This window comes from Beta vulgaris, chromosome 2 (genome assembly GCF_026745355.1).
Source record: "Beta vulgaris subsp. vulgaris cultivar EL10 chromosome 2, EL10.2, whole genome shotgun sequence".
Classification (NCBI taxonomy): Eukaryota; Viridiplantae; Streptophyta; class Magnoliopsida; order Caryophyllales; family Amaranthaceae; genus Beta; species Beta vulgaris.
The window spans coordinates 53,041,179-53,063,081 of NC_079203.1; the positions used below are offsets into that span (position 1 = coordinate 53,041,179).

At 32.0% G+C, this 21,903-nt stretch overlaps 4 protein-coding genes across 5 annotated transcripts; all 4 read right to left on the reverse strand.

Annotated features, from left to right (window-relative positions):
• Positions 1 to 305: 305 nt before the first annotated feature.
• LOC104905783 (cell number regulator 9) lies at positions 306 to 4,580 on the reverse strand. The gene is made up of 4 exons (XM_010694419.4): positions 4,372 to 4,580; positions 2,481 to 2,552; positions 1,539 to 1,751; positions 306 to 650 (listed from the first exon to the last, which is right to left on the reverse strand). Exons 1-4 carry the CDS (start codon positions 4,448 to 4,450, stop codon positions 577 to 579), a joined length of 438 nt encoding a protein of 145 aa, XP_010692721.2. The 5' UTR covers positions 4,451 to 4,580; the 3' UTR covers positions 306 to 576.
• Positions 4,581 to 9,069: 4,489 nt separating this feature from the next.
• LOC104905773 (protein PLANT CADMIUM RESISTANCE 2) lies at positions 9,070 to 12,025 on the reverse strand. The gene is made up of 4 exons (XM_010694409.4): positions 11,707 to 12,025; positions 10,478 to 10,549; positions 10,157 to 10,369; positions 9,070 to 9,314 (listed from the first exon to the last, which is right to left on the reverse strand). Exons 1-4 carry the CDS (start codon positions 11,846 to 11,848, stop codon positions 9,232 to 9,234), a joined length of 510 nt encoding a protein of 169 aa, XP_010692711.1. The 5' UTR covers positions 11,849 to 12,025; the 3' UTR covers positions 9,070 to 9,231.
• A 961-nt stretch (positions 12,026 to 12,986) lies between these two features.
• Positions 12,987 to 15,177, reverse strand: LOC104905764 (hypothetical protein). 2 transcript variants are annotated; one of them, XM_048639535.2, is made up of 2 exons: positions 14,814 to 15,177; positions 12,987 to 13,518 (listed from the first exon to the last, which is right to left on the reverse strand). In XM_048639535.2, the coding sequence occupies exons 1-2, from the start codon at positions 14,944 to 14,946 to the stop codon at positions 13,166 to 13,168; spliced, it is 486 nt and encodes a 161-aa protein (XP_048495492.1). In that variant the 5' UTR covers positions 14,947 to 15,177; the 3' UTR covers positions 12,987 to 13,165. The 2 variants fall into 2 exon arrangements, with proteins under 2 accessions (XP_048495492.1, XP_010692699.1); XM_010694397.4 differs by having other exon boundaries at positions 12,987 to 13,569; positions 14,814 to 15,170.
• A 788-nt stretch (positions 15,178 to 15,965) lies between these two features.
• LOC104905758 (hypothetical protein) lies at positions 15,966 to 19,816 on the reverse strand. Its single transcript, XM_010694384.4, has 7 exons — positions 19,661 to 19,816; positions 18,619 to 19,052; positions 17,795 to 17,981; positions 17,530 to 17,695; positions 16,898 to 17,068; positions 16,651 to 16,805; positions 15,966 to 16,428 (listed from the first exon to the last, which is right to left on the reverse strand). The coding sequence occupies exons 2-7, from the start codon at positions 19,040 to 19,042 to the stop codon at positions 16,158 to 16,160; spliced, it is 1,374 nt and encodes a 457-aa protein (XP_010692686.1). The 5' UTR covers positions 19,043 to 19,052; positions 19,661 to 19,816; the 3' UTR covers positions 15,966 to 16,157.
• Positions 19,817 to 21,903: the final 2,087 nt, after the last annotated feature.

Consider the following 21,903-nt stretch of genomic DNA (forward strand, 5'->3'; position numbering starts at 1 on the left):
GAGGAACGATAAACATCTAACACTTACATCTAATAAAGTTAGTGTATATTGTTCGCAATCAAACATTGCTGTGTAAACTGTAAACTTATAGTCTTTGTGTTTGTAAGGTGGCAAAATAAGGGGAAAACAACATAAATACTAGTTTAATTATTTGCATACAAATACTATTTGTTATGTATAATTCTACAATACACTAACTTTGTTAGATGCATCTAAGTGATCTAACTGTTATCTCATTTCTTGTAAAGTGGAGAAATTCACCTTCTCTCTACCGATGACCTAATTTTAATTAGAAGGGAAGCAAATCAACAACTTCATTCATTATATATAACTTTTTATAGCAGAAAATTTGCATGGAAGCAAACTAACCATTCACCAAATACATATGGACAGTCCACAATAGATGGTGGAAATAAACGTAAAACACAAATGTGGAATAAGAGAGTACAGGAATATATATAGTAATACAGTATATATATGCTTCCTATATAAAACTTATATATGCACATAATGTAGACGGTAGAGAAATTATTAAAATCTTCTGTTCCTGCTCCTTTATACTCCAGCACTTGGGATTTATCGAATCATGCGACCAAGTATTTGAGGAGGCAAAGTTGAAGATTTTTGTTTCTCCATGTTACCTTCCCATCCTAGACACATTCAAGATAAAAAAAAAGAATTAGGACGTACAAAAAAAAAATCTTTCATTATGTTTAAATTTTCATCTTAGATCGCAGTTATATCACATAATGTAACATAAAATCACAATTTGAAAACTAAGATTGTATGTACGTATAGAAAGCAATTTGTGATATGCTAGCTAGGGATTTTTTTGGTTACCTATTCATATGACATGAATAGATAAGATATTTTAAATTCAGGAGAAATTCACAAGAGTCGGCCCAACTATTACCCAGATTCTTTTATAAGTTTCAACTATGGATTATTCCCTACAGGCCAGGTCTCAAGTTTACCATCTTGTGATTTTTGTAATAAGTCCTGAATTACTTATAAATGGTTTAAAAGGTAAGATTTTTAAATGTTGGCCCCCATTTTATAGGTCTTGTCACTTGCTGAAAGTGTTCGAAGATGGTAAATATTTAAAAATCTTACATTCTAAACCGGTTAAGTTATAAGTAACCTAGGAGTCAGGACCTATGAAAATCACAAGATACTAAACTTGAGACCTGTATAGAATAATTCATAGTTGGGACTTACAAAAGGAAATGAGTAATAGTTGGACTCTCTTTTGTGAATTTTTCCTTAAATTTATAGTATAGTAGAAAATTTGCTCTAAAAGGAGCTTTTGGCTATTAGAAAACCACTTCTAATAAAGTCACCTTTGATGGTAACTATAAATGGTAATTGGATGAAAATCGAGCTCCATGAGTGGTAATGTGTAATAATTCACTTATTAGTATTGTACGTTTATCATACACCTGGATGTACCTAAATATAGATACACGTCATGCTAAACACTCTAGATGGCAAAGTTTCACATGCATACTTGAACTAGAAGGGAGATGTTTAATTGTTACCAAGAGAAGGGTCGTAGCCACGATGTTTAAGCTCACGGTACTCTTGAGCCAAGGCACAACATTGACACCAGAAATGGGAGCAACAATCGTCACAAGTGCTTTTCGGAATTCCTAATTGTGCCTTCAACTTTGCACGGTATGTGCACGAGTATATCCATTGAAACCCAACAAAAGGTGCAAGCAGCAAGTAGAAGGTTCCAGCTGCACAGCATGCTGCACCAACCAACATCATTTTTAGCAAAATGTTAATGCGTCTATTTTGACTTTTGACACTTATTCACACATATTACTTTGGTTATCTTTTGTGATTTGCTCTTAAGAAAAAATATAAACATGTGTTAGATTCGTCTTAATGTGTATTTGTTAGAGGATATTGGACCGTAGGTCTATATCTACGGGAAAAAAAATGTATTCAAAGGCTAAAGAAAATATATATCCAGCCGGTGGGGGTTTTACATCAACACCCACCGGCCGTGGAGTTTGTGGAAGTGTAGGATTTTTCAATCCAATATTTTGGCTGGCTCTGATACCATGTTAAATATAGAGAGAAGAGATGTTGTATTATTGTGTCTCCATTAACTACAATTACATTACTTATATATAGAACATAACATAAACTTAACCTAATAAATTTAATCTAATAGGCCTTGCCCGTAGATATAGACCTAGGATCCAATATCCTCTAACAGTATTATCCAAATATTAACATTTTGTAAAATTTGCTTATTCATAATTAGAGATAATAAGGTTTAAATTAATGTGTCATAAATTAATAAAAACCGGAGGCCAGGAAATACTATATGATTTTTTGGTTTGTAGAAAGTCGTGGAGGGAAATAGTGTAGATTGTAGATGGTTTTCACATACACTATTTATTTCATCCTAGGTAAACTCTTCTCTAAAAATAAAGGGAACTATCATTTTGTGGTTGTTGTGAACTTACATATCGAACCTTGGTCGACAATCTCCGCAATCTGGCCAAAGGAAAAGCAGGGGCAACAAATTGTGAGGCAACCTGCAAGAATTGTGCAACACCAAATTCATTATTAGTTATATGATCAGCAAAGCAAAAATAATGATAAGCCTGCTAGATGAAGATCTAATTATTAATTATTACTTCCTATCGATTCTTGAATAATACACATCACTTATGTTATAACAAAAGATTCCTTTTTATATAAAAAATGCCGTATCAATAATTATGATTTTATGTACAAAGAATTCTTTAATATTTTGTTCATCACAACAAAATATTTTCTTTGTGTATTCTTAGGCGGCCATGTTTGGTAAGTGCTTTTTTCATTGACTTTTGGCTTTTCAATTTGGTCAAACAGTCAAAACTGTTTGGTTATTAGCTTTTTACTTTTTAGGGCCTGTTCTCCCCAGCTTATTTTCAGTTCAATTCAGTTCAGTTCAGATGAGTTCAATTCAGCTCAGTTCAGTTCAGATGAGTTCAATTCAGTTCAGTTCAGTTTAGCTCTAGACAATACTTTTAGGGCTTGTTCACTTCGGCATAAAACAGTTGAACTGAACTGAATTGAATTGAACTGAACTGAATTGAACTGAACTCGACTGAAATGAATAGTGATATGTGAGAGTAAAAGTATTTTCAAGAGCTGAACTGAACTGAACTGAAAATAAGTTGGGGAGAACAGACCCGAACACATAGCACTATTCATTTCAGTTCAGTTCAATTCAATTCAGTTGTTTTATACCGAAGAGAACAGGCCCTTAGTTGGGTGAAATGCTGGCTTTTAAGCCGAACTGAAAAGTGGAGATTGGCTTGTTGGCCCACAACTCTCTAATAATTAAACAACTAATCGCCAATTTTACCAAATACTTTTTGCAAACAATGGGCTTAAACAACCAACTTAAAAAGTCAATACATACAACCAATGCTTTCAGTCAATCAAACAAGTCAACTAAATCAGATAAAAGCCAACAATTAATTATCAAACAACTTTTTAGTAAGAGGGAAAGAGTCAAGGGTTTTTCCAATATGAGATATCACGTTGTTCAAGGAACCATACCAAGGGCCAAGATCGTGTGTTCTATATTACGACCCATATCGCACATATCACTCATATCATTTTACTATCTGAGGTCATCAAATCAAAGTTTATCAGTTTTGGTTATTAATTTGCTCCAGTTCGTTTTAATACTTATAGTTAATTGAAAAACATTTCTTCATGAGTTCTTTTGTCAAAAAGTCAACCCAACTATTGATCAATATTAACCCACTTGTACGTCTAATTAAGATGCTCCATGTATTTTTTTTCTCTTCATCTGATCTCATTTAGGCTCCATTTGTTTCAGTGTAAAATATTTTCAGTGTAAAAAGATTTTCATAGAAAACAATTTACAATAGAAATCACAATTTCAAAATTCGTTTTCCGTTATTTAGTTCCATGTAAGAAAAATGATGAAAAAAAGAAAAGTAAGGAAGGAATGAGAGTAGTGTACAAGATAGATAAGAAAAAAAAAAAGGATGGAAAACAATTTTTTCTTTATTTTAAAAGAAAATGATTTCCATAATTAAGAGAGTAATTTCACTCATAGGAAAAATGATTTTACACTCTTTTGCAAAACAAACAATGTAAAATTAAAAATAGAGGAAAACGATTTTCAAGAAAAATATTTTTACGCCCTACCAAACGGAGCCTTAGTATTACTCATAACAGGCTAGGAGCATTATTACGGTATGTTCATGGTAAACTTTGGAGCCTATAATATTAGAATTTTCAAGCAATAATAAAACTATATATTTACCCAAGTTTCAAAAAAATTCAGGCAATTATTCATTATTGAACTAGCATGAATACAAAATAACTTACAGCTTGATCTATCAGAGAAACAATCACAAAGACCAGTAGTAAAATCATTGGTAGCTTGTTGATACTCTCCCAACTTCATGGTGAAAAGTTTAACCAAGAAAATAACTTAATAAACTGATGAATGATATTCCACTGCCAAGTTTGCCATCAACAAATATATAGTGCTGATGAAAACACTTCAAAAGCGCAAGTAGTTGTCCATCAAATCACATTACAAGAGCCAATCAGAAATCCATATCTCGATCGATATACATGAAAAAAAATCTCTCATGCGATCTCATTTACTTGCAACACTTATTACTAGTTGCATATGCACGCGATGCGTGCGTCGACAATTGTATGTAGTTATATATAAATGGACGTGTTTTTTATCTAAAATTATTTTGATAGTGATGTAAATTATTGAGGTTCTTTGGTAGATGTTATTATCTTTTTAAATTAAAGGTGAATAATTTTTAACTGTTCAATACCGTCACTGTAAAATTTGGTAAATGATTTAATAATTTTCTTTTCAGCAACTTTAGTATAGTTCTTTAACAATTATAGATGTTAATAAACCATATTGTTTGAACTTTGTAAATATGAAATATTATGTTATCACGATATGTTGCTAACTTTTTTTGGTTGAAGATTCTAATTGATTTCGTGAATTGATTGTATCAATCTAGTTTGTTATTAATGGTATTGCATGTTCCATTTTTAACTTACTCATATGGCAAGTTTGATTGATTCTCATTTTTCAATTTTTTTATTAGAGGGTATTTTAGTCACTTCAAAAGAGGACACCACACCTCCTCCCTTGGCTTATATAATAGAGATTTTGGATTGTCTCAATTTAATTGCAATTTTGCTTTGGATATTCTTTCTCTATATCTCTTCATATCATATGGCTCACCTTCTAGGCTTCCACTCTGTTTTCACCTAAACAAAGAATAAGTAAGAGACTAAGGAATGTTATCATGACATTTTTTCTCTTGTTAATTGTTTTGATAGTGTTTTACAGTCTTGTGTTAAGCGTAGGAGTTTGTCTTGTAAGAAATCGTCTACTTTTAAATTAAAATTAGGCAATGGTAAGACCAATAGTAAAAAGAAAATTAGCCCAATAGTGACTAAGTTAATTTCTTTCGATGACTAGTTTAATCCATTTAGTGACTAAGTCTATTTTTATATTAAAATTAGGCCGTCTCTTTTAATAATTTTTGTAAGCGTAGTTGTAATAATGTTGTCCATGCTTTATCAGTTTATCTCATCCCGCCCTTATGGAGGAGGGTGAAAGCATGTGGGATAGTGATTTTCCTAGTTTTATTATTGTTGGTGCTCGTTTGGATTTATTTAAGTAAGCTCCTCTTTGATAGTTCCAATCCGTTAAAAAAAATGTTGTGATGAGAGTAAATTTACAAAGTAAATAGTAAATAATATAAAAAGACCTTAGACTACTAACATAAGTTTTCTAAATTTATGTCGTAAAATACTACACAAAATACTCACAAATGTACTTGTAGCTAATATATATTTTTTTATAAAATTTATTTTGGTGTACATCCGTAGTAAGTACTCATTAGCTATATGGTAAATTATGGGATAGAAAAACATATAGTGGAAAGATACAAAATACTCCTCTGTTTTCTAATAAATATTAGTCAATACATGTTTTGTATCGTTAATATCTTTAATTATAATATTAGTAAATGGACTTTGCTAACCTATGGTTAAGAATTTTAAGATTTTATTAAAATAAAATATAATCTAACAAGATTCTATTTGTGGATAAAATAAATAAATATTAAAGATAGAGAGAATCGTGTAAGATTTTTAGTATGATTGGATTTCGAATGGGAACTTTTAGTATAACGATATTTTATATAGATATTTTGATATTTTTAATCTATAATTTATAATATAAGTTAGAAAAACCCTAATAAAATTTATAAAAGTTTGATTTTACTAATGTAGAATCATTTTCTGTTTTTGACGAAGTGTGTAACTCTTTTCGTTTGCTTGTTTGTTGGGCTTCTTTTGTAGTAGATGTGTGACAATTGACAAGTGACAAGAACCTTATCTGAGTAATATTACTGTACAATTACAAACGTGAAGCCAAAATACTTTAAAATTATTAGTAGGTGGTATTATAATTTATAATTATAAAGACCTAGCGATCACTCCATAAAGGAAAGCCAAAGAGTTGTCCTAGTTGTCTGCCACATGCATGGTACGACGACTCGTCAAGCCTACATGCATGGTAGTTGCCTAGTTGGACTAATTAGAAACACTCGATGTGTCTCATGTCTATTAGTGTAATACCACAATTTGTTTAAGAGAATTTGGTATCTACTATTTATATTAAGGCCTCTTCTCCCCAGCTTATTTTCAATTCAGTTCAGTTCAATTCAGTTTAGTTCAGTTCAGATTAGTTCAAATCAGTTCAGCTCTTGACAATACTTTTACTCTCACATATCACTATTCATTTCAGTTCAATTCAGTTCAGCTGTTTTATGCCGAAGAGAACAGACCCTAAGGTTTGTTCTCCACAATTTATTTTCAGTTCAGTTCAATTCAGTTGTAATCAATTCAGTTCAATTTAGTTCAGTTCAGCTCCAACTATCATTTCTATTGATTATAATTTAATTCAGTTGCAATAAGCTCAGTTTAATTCAATTGTTTTATGTCGAAAAAAACAAGTCCTAATATAATGCACTTCTGTTTTAAGGAGTCTATGCAATGAAACACGTCTACTAATGTGGTTGAGAGTAGTTTTAGAATGTGCGACCTCTTGTAAAAATTCTAAAAATGATTATGAGTCGGTTTAATTTAAAATGCATTGAAAAGGCATATTGTTTCATGAGGCAAGGAGTCGATTTTAAATGTGTATTTACGCGCTATAACTTTACTGAGCAAGTGATGTAACTCTAATGAAAAGGTGGTATAATTCCAAAAAAAATATTAAAAATAATAAAAATAAAATAAATTTGGGCTCAAAGTTTTTTCGGAGGTATAAAACTAAATAAACAAGTGTTGTAACTCTAATCCAATTGTGTGGCTGAGATTCATTCTCATTTCTAATAGAATTATTCTCATGTGCTCTTGCCCCTATATAAGTTAGTTAAAACTAATAGGTAGTAGCTGAAAAGGAGTTTCAACTAATAAGTTAGCTAAAACTGATAAGGTAGTAGCTCAAACATACAAGGTAATTGATTAGCTTAAATGTTTTGCAAAATTAGTTGCTTAAGTTGTTTGGTGAGCACTCGTAATTCGTAAATGTATAATCTCTTCAAAAACAAAATTCTTGCAACGTCTATCTTGGGCACGCGATCTAAGCAATAATAAACTAGTGAGTGTCGGGGGGCGATGCCTTAGATTTGCTACTTTTCGTAATTATTTTTCTGGTGAAGAAAATTTGACACCATGATGGTATAAGTGATTGCATAATATTTGAAAAATGAAACCCTTAATATTTTGATGAAAGCAATAGCTTAAATTTCTGCAAGAAATTTGAGAATTTGTCTTTCATACTCTTGTTATTAGCATAAAAGTATTAGAGATCTAAGTACTTAGCTTGTGTTAGTCTTTTTAATGAGATATATATAAAATATAAGACCTTATTATGCTATATTTTGACATACTAGACAATGATGTTGTATTAGATTTTTGGTTAATTAAGTTCTTACTTTTTCATTTCAAAGGGAATATGCTCAATATCTTATAACTATATATATATAGCTTTAAAGAGCATTTGCATTAGAGCATTGTAAGATTACATTATGTGGCACATAGACTATTTTTTTTGAAAAGTTTTTTGGTATATTAGTTAGATTAGAAAAAGTAATTAAATGGAGGGTGATTGAATGATTCTAAGAGTTGTCAACCTTCTTATTATTGAATTTTCATTGGTTAAGATTACATTAAAACATTATTATTATGTTACTTCTCTCCTCAATTTATTGAATTCATATTAATATTTTATTCTAATGTGTCTAAAAAGATTAGCAACCCTAAAAATTACGTAAATATTTTCCAAGCGAAGACATGATAAAGGGACAACCTATTAGTGGTGTCATATCAACTAAATGTTGGTAGCTTGATTTTCTATCGGGTGGGGCTATTATATTCAATTCCTTCTTTCTAAACTCGACTTGTTGGAATTATGAGCAATAATGTAAAACTAATTGTTAAATCTTCTCCACCTGAAAAGTAGTGATCATCTTATCCATTATTTCAATGTATACTCCTTGGTCTAATATGAAATTCTCAAAGCTAATCTGATTTAGTCTCATCTCCTATTGTAACTAAACTTTTACCACATACTAAAATCATTTCACACTACCTTCTCAAAAACATGTAAAGTATCACTATATCAACATCAAAATGTGGTTAAAGTTTGGTTAAAATATGAAAGTAGAATTTAGAAGTAACTTTATTTGTATCCTTTACCTTATTCTCAAGCTCCATAAATCTGTATGGTAGGGATGATAAGGTCTTTCATATCCGCGAGACTTCAATATATATTTCACTTGACACAAAAATAAAAGGTGAATTGTTTTTTTCTACACAAACACATATTTTGGCTTATTGTTATATTCATTTTCATTTTTCATCTGGGCTGCCCTCGCACATGGCCTGATGGCCACTCATCCAGAAGAAATTCACTAGTTATCTTCTCTTAAATTTAGGATCATATATTTAACATATATAGACAAAGAGTAATTCACAAATAACAATTCATACAATAAAATTTATTCAAGTATGGTTCACTACACAACTATTTAATGCACATTGAAAGTATAATTTGGTAAATATAACAACAAGCACAAACTAAAGCAAAGGATAGATCACAAAAGCGTAGGCTGATATGCGTCTTTGATCTTAACGGCTCATACCGCCTGGCACCATAGGGGGATTAGCCATCCCCATTCCCCCGTTCTGCTTCTCCAAGTTACCATACCACCCTGAAATAATCATAATATATAATATTGATTTTGAAAATAACATACTTCATCCGTTTCAAAATAGATGCTACATTGTTGACTTTTTCACTATTCATAAATGAGGTCTGACCATGCATTATTTACTATTAGGTAAAATCAAATGTTATAATGTAATATGTTGTTGGATTTGTCTTAATGTATATTTTCAGAAAATCAAAATTTTATACTTTACTCTAATACATAATTAAAGATATTAATAGTCAAAGTAGTGCCTCGACAAGCGTTTTAGTCAACAATGTACCATCTATTTTGAAACGGAGGAAGTATAATAATTTGATTTATAGAATGCTAAAAAAAATTATAGGTTTCCACAGTAAATTTCAAAAATTAGGTCTGGAAAGGCAGTGGTTTAAAATTTTCTTTATCTACAATACATGAACTTTTAATTATTATGTATATAACACGTAATGAGAACTTTCTAACAAAAAATATGTTCGATCTCTTTCACAAATGTAATCCATACAAAAGAAATATTAAAACAAATTATATTTCGATTTGCATTTGTATTAACATGGCATGTTAGGTGGTACACTCTATACTCTCAAAATAAACCCTCGTATATAAGAACTTGATTACTTCATTCGTCTGTAAATAGTTGTTCTACTTTGACTTTCAAATTTTACAAGACACATATTTGACTATTGAAATTTCTATTATCTATTAATAAGAGTGGTAAAAAAGGATATATTGAACATATACATTGAGACAAAATCAATAATATTTTACACGATTAGATCTCTTTCTGTATAACTCACACATATGGCTAAATAAGGTGTAAAAAAACATAAAACTAGAATGCGTACCAAGGGGAACATCATAACCACGGTGTTCAAGCTCACGATGCTCTTGACATAAGGCACAAGGGTGGCACCAAATATGGGTACAAAGATCTTCAAGAGGACTCCCTAATATCCCATATTGTCGTTTTAACTTGGATCTATAGGCGCATGCGTAAAGGAAATGGAAGCCTGATAACATTCCGATTAGACTATACAGAGCTCCGCTCACCCCACATGCTGTGATGAATAGATAAATAAGTTGGATATGAAACAATTTATTTGTGAGACATAAAAAATTCCTTTGTTGCAACTAAAAGAAAACGGAGGAAGAGTACAATAACTTACATGATGCTCCTCTATCAATTATCTCAGCATTTTGCCCAAAGGTAAAACATGGACACCAAGCTGTTAAACAGCCTGTACAATAACAACGTTTAATTAGTAAAGTGGGTGTATATGATTAACCAACTTCTCGCTTGTATCTTATGAGAAGTAGGGTTCTATTAATAAACTTAGAGATAAAAACAGTTAATTTCGAACTTTGAGGTTATGGAATCAAGCACCACTAAGAGTTATATTCTTCACGCTTCCTCCCAACTCCTAAGATATGATCAATTTGACTCATGTAGACTCGAACTAATAAGGATTAAGGAATTTGCCCCAGTATACCCAAAGAATAAATAAAACATAGCTACTTTACCCTTAGCCCATAAAAGTTCTAAAACAACTACTTTCTCCGTTTCAAAATAGATGATACATTTTGACTTTTCCACTATTCATGAATGAGGTTTGACCATGCATTATTTACTATTAGGTAAAATTAAATGTTATAATGTAATATGTCGTTGGATTTGTCTTAATGTATATTTTCAGAAAATCAAAATTTTAACTTTACTCTAATACATAATTAAATATATTAGTAGTCAAAGTAGTGCATCGAAAAGCGTTTTAGTCAAAATGTATCATCTATTTTGAAACGGAGGAAGTATTACATATTTTCATGTAGTATAATTACTCAGGATTGTCTCGTACAATTAAGGATCATGTGCTAAATTATCTTATAAGTATTGAAATTTTTTGGTCATGTTGACTTTTTTTTGGAGAAAAGGAAGAGATGAAGCAGAACAACAAATAGAATTAACCTCTTGAATCTACATCCAACATTACCCTCGATAAATTGGAAAAAAAATCTTTAATTAGATTTACCTATTTTTTATTTTTTCACTTTAGGCCGACAACTAATAAAATTATTGGACCCTTATGTATATAGGGCCCATGCAGTTGTTCACCCTTCACATGGCCTTAACCGCCCCTGTAATTACTTTTTTTATATCTAGAAGATTAACCGATAATCAAGAGCTTACCAAACTCCGATTAATCTAAATTCGATAAGAGGTCTAATGGATCAGGGAGAAATTCCCCTAACAATTATTGTTGTATCCCCTTGATGCAAACTCAAAAACTCTAGTTTAGCCGAAACCACCACTTTAGCTAATCAACACTTATTAGTCAAAAGAACATTTGTCAACCAATCAATAAAACTTGTGCACATAGAAGTATGGAAGTTAACTTACATTGAGAGACATCTGAGGTACAATCAAAAAGACCAGTAGACCATTGGCCTACTTGAGATGGAGCACCCATCAACGGAGCGTGTTCCGGTAGCGGAACGTATGCCGGCGTGCCTACCGGAACCGCGATTGAAGGCTTATCCATGTTAGTTCTCAGATAAGCAAGGAATAAGGATAGGGGTACGGTGGTGATCAAGATTATATGATAGATGAGTGTTAATGTATTTATTATATATATTGAATCAATTGAAGTTTTCTAGAGATTTTATACACAAATACTAGTATATTGAATCCGGTTGATAAAGTCGTACTTAGTAGAAACCAACTAAGTTTGCTTGATTTAGTCGTGAGAGGTAAGTTCATGTGCATTCCTTGATCAACTTGTTATACTATATTGCTTCTTAAGCTAGTTTAATTATTTAAACCTATCCAACTTGCTCGAAGTCTCATATTCTTAGATATGCGGCTCAATTCCTGGATCTGCCGCTGTTTCTTAAGCTAGTTTAATTGTTTAAAACTTTCCAATTTGCCCGTTATAAAAAATTGAAAGGAAAAGAGAAAGAAATTTACATAAGTTATCAAAAGAAAAGTCTACCTTTGACGTTGGAATAAACTACTATGATGATAATGGAGTACTCTAATATAATAAAGAGATCAATCATCAATGTACATTAGTACATATCATGACACAGCAGAGTAAGCATCGGCATCAATCATCATATATATAATGTTCCATGTGATTATGGTATCCAAATTGATGTAATTCTATTTTGTTTGTAACTTCTTAAGAAAGAATACAATCAAAGGAATCAGTCAAATGAAGAAAATATTCGTTCTGTTTGACAATACCATGTTCCATATCATAAGAAGTTATTTTCCTTATGTATTTTCTAAAAAATGACCTAAATATATTATGTTGATATTAAAAAATTTGCATTTCACAGCATGAATTGATATGAGAATTCAAAATGAGCAAGGAAGGAGTGGATTGAATCAATTTTCACGTTTTGTAGAAATTTCAATTTCGGAAGAACTACATGCCTTCATTTTCATCATTTTTCCGTCAACCAAACAACTAAGGGCCCGTTCAGTATTACTGTCAGTTCTCGATTTTTTATTTTTATGATTTTAGAATCATATGATATAAGTAATACTATAAAGTTAAACTTGATCATAATGATAGTAATCATGTTAACTAAAAACTAGAAACTACTTTTTTTTTTTCATATTATGGTGGTTGGTTTTAAAAAAACAGAAAACACAGAAAACAATAACACAAGATCTACAAATTATAGCACTATGATATTTATTTATTCATCTACAAATTATAGCACTATAATATTTATTTACATTTCCATCAGATTTGCACCGTTAAAAAAATATTACCTACTTTAAAGATCATACAAATAAGGATACAAGTCAACCCTAAAAAAGAGTAGCAAGAATATTTTAGTTTTGAAAATCAAGCAGCAACATGAGGCTCACTGCCTGTAGTCTTTTGGGCTTCAGAAGTTGGGCCTTCAGAAGTAGGCCCACCGTAAGACAACCCATATTTCTGGTTAAATGATCCAGCATGAAGCAGCATTATGTACAACAAGTGGATCAACGTAGAAATTATAAGGAAAATTTCAAGTGTTTGCAAGCGTTTCCCTCTACGACCACCTAACTTGACCTCCTTCCAAGCCAGCCCAAATGCAAGGCCACTAATAGCCCAAGAAATGGCTGCTGACGAGGCGGCTGCCGCCATGCTCGCTACCGACCATGCTCGGAAGTGTGTAAACCCGGCCACCACAGACGCGACCCCGGTGGTGCTTGCTAAAAGGGCAAATATTAGCATGTAATTTGTAGCCGCATTTCCTCCTAAATCTGTGATCAAGTAGCAATTTCTTCATAAGCTTATCATTGGTTTTATGATCGAAGTGTACTTAGGGCCCGTTCTCTTCGGCATAAAACAGTAGTAAACTGAACTAAATTGAACTAAATTAATATAGATAGTGATATGTGAGAGTAAAACTATTGTTCAGAGTCGAAATGAACTGAAAATAAATTGAAAAGAACATTCCCTTATTACTACAATAATGTACGTAAAAGTTCTTGGATTAGAGAATTTAAAGTGGAGCATGTTCTTTTTTAAGAGTTTAAAAAGTTTTATCTCATTTATAAGAATTGTAATGGATTATGATTGTAATATTCTAAAAAAATTGCAACTATGAAGTAGTAAAATCAACAACTAAACATCATGGAATTAATATCTTTAATAATAGAAACTGAGACCACTGTAGATAATATACTTCCATATTTTTGAAACAATAAACAACTTTTTTGTTTTTGAGAGGCACCTATGTAACAAAATTTAGACCACCTTACTCTCAATTATAAAGTAATCTAAAATATACTAATTTTCGTTTTTAAATAAGTACAGCAATTTGACTTTTAAGTTCGTCAACACACAACTTTGATCATAATTAATATTTCTAATGATGTATTTGTAAAAGTTATTGATATTATGAAAATATTTATTGAAATGAATTTCCAACAACATTTTATATGATTTTTTTTATTTTTATATGTTAGTAAAAAATACAGATTGAGCCTTGAGCTATGTGATAATGTGAATAGTGCAAAAGTCAAAAGTTGCACTTAAAAAAGAAATACAGGAAGTATTAGATATTAAGAAAATGTCAATTCTGAATCATACTGAACATCAACCATAAGCATTATTTTATATAACCATCTACATCGAGAGATGATACACACATACACTGGATTACGTGACGTGTTAATTTATTTTGTCAAGTTATTAATGACAGTTAGTCTTGTAAGAGGTCGCCTAATTTTAACTTAAAATTAGGCATATTCTAAACCCAACATTAAAAGGAGAACATGCCATCTTTTTTTAATATAATGACTAGCTTAATCTATTTAAGAACCAGGTTAATCTATTTCGTGACCAGTTTAATCTATTCAATAATAATAATCTTTAATCTATTTAGTGACTAGTTTAATACATTTATTTTATTACGAGGAAGTACCAGAGCGTAGACAGCGTAGCAGTTAAATTATAAGATCATGACAAGGCAATGAAATAAATAAAGAGAGGTAAAACTTACGAGGGTGATTTTGCTGGCCGTCGATGTACTTATTAAGAGACCAAGAAGAGAGGCCTAGAATTATAAGGTAAACTACCAAATCTACCACTAATATGGGCCACATGAACCCTCTTCCTAACCTTCCTTGCGCCATTTTTTTAGCTTCTTCAAGCTTACTACTACTATACACAAGCTAATGTAGACTATTGTAGAGAGGAGAGAGAAACAAAGAAAAGAAACGGTGGATTTTGTCCTGATTATTGTTAGTTGTTATTTCTATTGAAATTTTATGGAACGATTGTATTTATGTTTTCCAAAATGTAGCCGTATTTTTAGGTCCTTTTTTCATGTGGATTGTGGAAGGTTCTTGAGTCATCTTTGTTTGCTTTACATAAAGAAAGAGAAAAGAATAAAAAGGAGTTTTCAGTGTTTGAGATAGGACTTTCTTTTATCATACTATTAACTTTTTTTTGGTGAACCCATCCGGTTTCCGAAATCCATTTTTGGATCCGACTAATCCGGATTCGAGCCGGGTCAGGCCCCAATTGGGGGGAAAGCTCTCCCAACACACACTGCTGCGTTCCCAGGACTCGAACCCGAGATCTCTGGTTAACCTAGAACAACTCCCTTACCAGTTGATCTAAGCGTGTGTTGGTATCATATTATTAACTTGATGGGGATATTATTCGCATATGTATATACTTTCTCCGTTTTATTTTCAATGCAACAAAAGATATGAGATATAAGATATTCTTGTGTTGTATTTAGAACGAAATGGAGTAAGTAGTTAAAGTTGCAATTTTTATTATACACTTATTTATATTATGAGTATGAGATATTTAAAACCACTTTTTTTTACATATTGCTTATTTAAATTCCTATAAATGAACAAAATTCATATAATAATTAGAGTTTCGAATAAGCACAATTTGCACGAATAGCAAAAAGCTCCAAATGAGCAAATGAGGAAGAATGACTTTGTACATGGTAAATCCAGATAAACCATGAAGATACTTCACGTGAAATAATCCTCGCGAAATTGGCCTTAGCCCTTAACATACACTACAAACTATGGCGCGGATCCATCCAACGCTACCAACTTTGACTAGTAGCAAAATACCACAAATAATTGACTGGCTTGAATGCAGCGGATATCATAAATGACACTGAAGCTAAACATACAAAGTAACACACCTAAACATTGTATATATATGTTACAAGGCTATACAGATATGGTTTATTACTTCAAGGAAAAGATTCTCTATAGAAACAACACACTAATTAATGTGTTTTATAGTATATGTTACATGATCGTATATAGCTAACAGATACTGGTGATATTTAATATCAAAAGGAAGCAAACTATTATTCAATACTCTGGAGAAGCTCTTCAATTTCGAGGTTATCTAGTGGAGATTCAGCAAAGAAAAGCAATGAGCTTAAAACAGACACAAATAAGGTGAAAATGATGAGTGATTTACAAGGATTAGCAGCTTGTGTGTTGTTAATTGTGATTTCTTCTTTAATCCCACTATTTCTTTCTTGCAAGGCAGATGTAGATGCATCATCTAGTTGCACCACAGGACATGTAAAAAACCCATATATGATCCCTGATATTGCTGCACCAAGATTTGTCCTGGTAATTATATCAGTAAAGTTTAACATCAGTTCAGTAAAATTCAGGCGAAGAGCGAGGACAAGGACTTAGGCCCTGTTCTTTTGGACTGAGAGAAACTGAACTGAACTGAGAGAAACTGAATTGCACCCCAAAGGAACAGGGCCTTAGTAAAACTCGCTTCCTTAACCGTTTTTTGTGCTTGTTAATGTGATAGCATAAGTGAAAAACTAAGCAACTTACCAGTTATCCATAGGCCCAAAGTTCCCAAGCAAAAAACTCAGAGCTGTAGCGATGATTGCCTTATAAAACATGCTATCAGAAAGTTCTTTTGGAGTTACATCTTTGTTTCGAAGTTGATAAATGAGCCAAGCTCCGATAACAGCAAAGATCGGTCCCTGAAAATGGCTTAAAAACTTGGTTAATTGACTACCATAGTAATGTTCAATTGGTTTACCAAAAATGAATCAAAGAAGAAGGATATGCTTACTGATCCGCCAACAGTAGGTTCCGATGTATGAAGGAAGCTTGAGAAGTTTCCAGAAATGCCTCCAAGTAAGAATATCAAGAAGAATGTGAAAGAACCATATCTTTTGCAAACTTGAGGACCGAAAGATAAAAGCACCCATGAGCCAAGTGCAATGTGCATAAGTCCTGTATGCTGCATTAATCAATTGACTTAGTTGAAACTCAAATAATCATATCATGTGAATAACATTGTTTCTTATATCAGACAGTTGAACTAGTTAAACAAAAAATACAGTAAAAATTACAAAATATCAATAGCACAATGAGCATATGAAGAGATTATAGAGCGAAAGTTGAAGTTAATAGTCACACAAATATAGTTAACACTTAACAGTTACTAGAAGAGCGTATCAAGTTGATCTGTTTGAGCAAAAACATTTGAGACTAATAATATTATCAAAATCATGCTCAATTTTTGGTTATACATGAGGCTTATACTTCATCTGAATAATCCCTATTAAGGCTATTACATTAAACTTTTAAGTAACGAAGGTCAGCTGGTATAAACACACCCTAAAACTCCTAGTATTGACATACTGTAATCAAACAGAAACAGAAATTAAGGAACCACGAACCAAATCATGAATCTTGTACCAGAAACATTGGGGTCACAAGCCTCCACCATTGTCCGACCATAATCAAATCATTAACCTTAGCACCATACATCAATGGCAGCGAGTAGAGATCATAATCGGAACTCTTAACTGGACTTGCAATCTCGAACAGAAACACAGCTATGTTTATGCATAGCAATGTACTTCTGCAGGAAAAAGAAAATTAATTGTTAGCAAGAACAACTCAAGTTTCCATTAACAGAGATTTCTTGAAGAATTTTAAGGAATGAGTGCAGATAGTTTACATGAGGTAAAAATTGCCACTCTCTTTTTCATCATACATAAGAGATGATGTAGCCTTGCTAGCATAAATATTGCTTTTCATGTATCTTTGTTTTGCTATGCCTCTCTGCTGATTAAAGACAGGGTTCTCAGACTTGACAGATTCATTTCTATCAGAAAAAGAAGGTGAACATCCTTCAGACTTCGAATCTGCAAGGCGGAGAAATTTAATCATGATTGATAAAGAACAGGATGCTAAGAACATAAGATCATGAACAGGATACTAAGAATATAAGATCATGTATAGTATGAATGTATGATAAAAGATAAAAAGAATGTTGTAGTCAACACTCTATTATCTAGTTCTTGAATTTATGTCTTTGTATTCAGATAGGCTTGTCCAATTCTTATTACGTTTGTTACTTTAATCCAGTAACGCAACAATCATGTTTGTAAGTTGTAACATCCTATATTCTAGATGGTGAATGTGATCAAAGTACATAAGCCTGCTGGTGGCTCTACAAAGACCGAGTTCAAGAACTTTTCATAGGTCAGGTTTAAACTAAAGCTTGAACTAGCAAACCTTATATTTATGGGTTGGTGCCAAAAATTATATCCCAAAATTTAACCCCGACACCCTTGGTCTACGACATGTTACTCTTTAAGACAAAGTCCAGTCCGTCCCCACCCATGATCACCTCTAGTCCTCTACTAAATGGTATCAGAACAAGCTATCTAATAAGTAGTCCTTCATTTCCTAGAGTCACTATCAATAATCTATCACATACTACATGTTTCGTAGTCAAATGTGCATTCGATACTGTGAAAGAATACATAAATTTGTTACCTTGTTGAAGTTTGTTGAGATATTCTTCTAGTAGTCCCAATTCCTTGCTTGCTAAAAGTTGAGTGCTTTGATCATCCATCTCAGATAAATCACTCACAATTTCTGGTGAAACTTGTTTGTATTGAGTACTCTTAAGTTTCTCCAAATATATTTCTAATGAACTCTTATGCTTTTCTGTGAAATCAGATTCTGAGGCGTAAAAAACAGGATTTATAACTTTCTTGCATGATAATCCTTCATTTCCTTTTGAATGAAAACACTGATAAAATCTCTTTCCATGATCTTCTTCTCTTGAAAAACTAGTTCTTCTGTTCATCTTTTTCCTCAAGATAACATCATCACATGAAAACAAGTTTATGTTCTTCCTGCTAAAACTGTTGTTGGTTCTATATATGGGTACGACCTCTGCCATCTTCGTTGCCATCAATGGTTACCTATGTATCAAAACATCCATGTCGTTCAAAGCAAACATATATAGAGTTTATAACAGTAAGTTTATATTCTTTCATATGAATTGACAAAAAATGTTGTGAGAATAAGAATGTGAAATCAACACCTGGCATGAAAAAAAAACTGGTAACTCCATATCCATTACTAGTTGGTAAATGACCAACTCAACCAAAAGCTTAAGCTGATGGTTAGAATTCCAGGAGTATTGAAATATGAATGAGATTTGAACCCGTAACATTTATGATTTATGTCACGTTGGCTCTGATAACATGTCAAAAGACCAACTCAACACTAGTAACCTCATTTGTATATCTATATGCATTAACAATAACCATTTTACAGGTTACAACCTTAAAGAGTACTCCTAATTGTTATCAATAACTCAGTGTACATATTATCAGTAACTATGTTTATGCTAATAAGTAACCCATGTCGCACCATCAACTACAACTATGGTGTGTCGTGTAATCGTGTCGTACATAAGTATTAAGTGATAAACAAATGTTTTTCTCTAGCAAATAATTTGATTCATAAAACACTATAAACTAGGATACAAAAGAAATATAAAGTATTTCCAAAGAAGATTATATACCTTAAAAACATAGTACATTCAGATGCAGGTGTGGGACTGATATTCCGATGTTCTGCAAGTTTGGTGATGGACACTATGCAGAGGAAGGAAGTACATTATATGAGCTTTCATGTTGTTTGGATTGTCGTAATCAAGTTTATTGACTATGCTGAAACAGCTAAGGGATAATTCCAATAAATTTATCTACTCTTATCCATGTTGGCCTCTTGTTTACTGCCACGTGTACTGAAAATCAAATAAAGCTCGACTGTTGAGTGACCAGTCCTTTTAATTACTACATTATCAAATTGTTGTATCCATATGTTTGGACTTTGGAGGTTGTCAAGACGACAGAAGGGCAAAATAGTAAAATCACATTGGGGGAAGTAGAAAAGTTGTGGTTGTGTACCAACTTACACATACTACCAAGTAATGCACACTTGACAGTTGATACTTGATACCATCACCAACGCAAATTTGATACCAACTTACACATACTTAATACTTCTATCAACTAAAACCTTAGTTACATGAACTATTTAATTAATTTTAAGTACTCGTGTCGGATTCTCGACACTCGGATAGCATGGACGCAAACACTTGTACACTTTATTTTGGCCCATTTGGGTCATTGATGTTTCCATAAAATTGCGGAGTCTACAACTTTGACACGTACTTGTGTCAAACATGGGCGTATGAGTCCTGGTAACATAGACAAAAACAAATTTGATACCGGCCAATAACTTACACATACGTGATACCAACTAGCACGTATATAATACCTATGTTTCTTTTAGACGCAACATTGTAAATTTTGTAATTAAAGAAACAGAGGAAGTATTTTATACCAACTTATTATTATTATATATATATATATATATATATATATATATATATATATATATATATATATATATATATATATATATATATATATGTATCGTTCTTTACACTTCTTCTTAGTTGCTTGCCCTGTAGTCGGTATTTGGTTTACTACTTTAGGTATTAGTATTATGGCTTTCAACCTAAATGGTTTCAATTTTAACCAATTTGTAGTTGGTAGTCAAGGTCGTGTCATTAATGCCTGGGCTGATATCATTATCCGGGATAACATTGGTATGGAAGTTATGCATGAACGTAATGCTCATATGATCATATTCCAGGCTGAGCACAACATCCTTATGCACCCGTTTCACATGTTAGGTGTAGTTGGTGTATTCGGCGACTCCCTGTTTGGTGCTATACATAGTTCCTTGGTAACTTCTAGTTTGATCAGGAAAACCACATAAAATGAATCTGCTAATGAAGGTTACATATTCGGTCAAGAGGAAGAAACTTATAATATCGTAGCCGCTCATGGTTATTTTGGTCGATTGATCTTCCAATATGCTAGTTTCAACAATTCTCGTTCTTTACACTTATTCTTCTTAGTTGCTTGGCTTGTAGTATGTATTTGGTTTACTGCTTTAGGTATTAATACTATGGCTTTCAACCTAAATGGTTTCAATTTCAACCAATTTGCAGTTGATAGTCAATGTCGTGTCATCAATAAACAGAGGAAGTATTTGATACCAACTTATATATATATATATATATATATACACCAAATATCTTTTTGCATCATCCTTGGTACACAATCCTTATCTTTCATGCACTCTATTTCCCTTGAGATATAATAAACACGCATTGCTCTATTCATTATAAAAGGTGAAGAAACCAAGTGGACCTACCTTCTTAAATATATATCTGTTTGGCTCAAAATTGTATATCGCGGTAAACAAGTAGATCTTTAAATAATGGAGGTAGTAGAAATTGTAGTATATAATACCATAAAATTAGGGGTGTTTATAAATATTCGATCCTCTTGTTCCAATTCGTGATCTAGTTGATTCGATCTGGTGGGCCGAATATCCGATTGAACATATGTTAAATTTTTGATCAAATGCGGGTCGAAAATTGCACATTAACATCAAATTTTAGAATATTTTTAAAAAAATAAAGGACATTAAGGTATTTGAAATGGACAACAAACTTATCAATAGTTGCCTTATATAATAGAGATTTATGTTTTACAATTTAGCACCTCAAGACAATAATGTCATTTGGTCTTGAAAGATGCCAATAAAAAAGAATAAGCCATTTCATTCATACTATGCATTTTAAATATTGTAGGCATCTTAATCCTTGGGTTTCAAGTTTCAATTTAAAATATATAAAACCGTACTCCCTCTGTTTCAAAACATAGTTTCCGTTTCTATTTTGGG

Excerpts from the sequence above, each read along its gene's own strand:
- LOC104905783 (XM_010694419.4), bottom strand. The coding sequence starts at position 4,450 with ATGAAGTTGGGAGAGTATCAACAAGCTACCAATGATTTTACTACTGGT. Across the intron at positions 2,553-4,371 it reads TTTCTCTGATAGATCAAGCT|GTTGCCTCACAATTTGTTGC; the intron begins GTAAGTTATTTT and ends CAATTCTTGCAG. Across the intron at positions 651-1,538 it reads TGGCTACGACCCTTCTCTTG|GATGGGAAGGTAACATGGAG; the intron begins GTAACAATTAAA and ends GAATGTGTCTAG.
- LOC104905773 (XM_010694409.4), bottom strand. The coding sequence starts at position 11,848 with ATGGATAAGCCTTCAATCGCGGTTCCGGTAGGCACGCCGGCATACGTT. Across the intron at positions 10,370-10,477 it reads AATTGATAGAGGAGCATCAT|CATGTGGGGTGAGCGGAGCT; the intron begins GTAAGTTATTGT and ends TATTCATCACAG. Across the intron at positions 9,315-10,156 it reads TGGTTATGATGTTCCCCTTG|GGTGGTATGGTAACTTGGAG; the intron begins GTACGCATTCTA and ends TGATTATTTCAG.
- LOC104905764 (XM_010694397.4), bottom strand. The coding sequence starts at position 14,946 with ATGGCGCAAGGAAGGTTAGGAAGAGGGTTCATGTGGCCCATATTAGTG. Across the intron at positions 13,570-14,813 it reads CGGCCAGCAAAATCACCCTC|ATTTAGGAGGAAATGCGGCT; the intron begins GTAAGTTTTACC and ends ACTTGATCACAG.
- LOC104905758 (XM_010694384.4), bottom strand. The coding sequence starts at position 19,042 with ATGGCAACGAAGATGGCAGAGGTCGTACCCATATATAGAACCAACAAC. Across the intron at positions 17,696-17,794 it reads AGTGGCAATTTTTACCTCAT|AAGTACATTGCTATGCATAA; the intron begins GTAAACTATCTG and ends TTTTTCCTGCAG. Across the intron at positions 17,069-17,529 it reads TTGTGACCCCAATGTTTCTG|CATACAGGACTTATGCACAT; the intron begins GTACAAGATTCA and ends TGATTAATGCAG.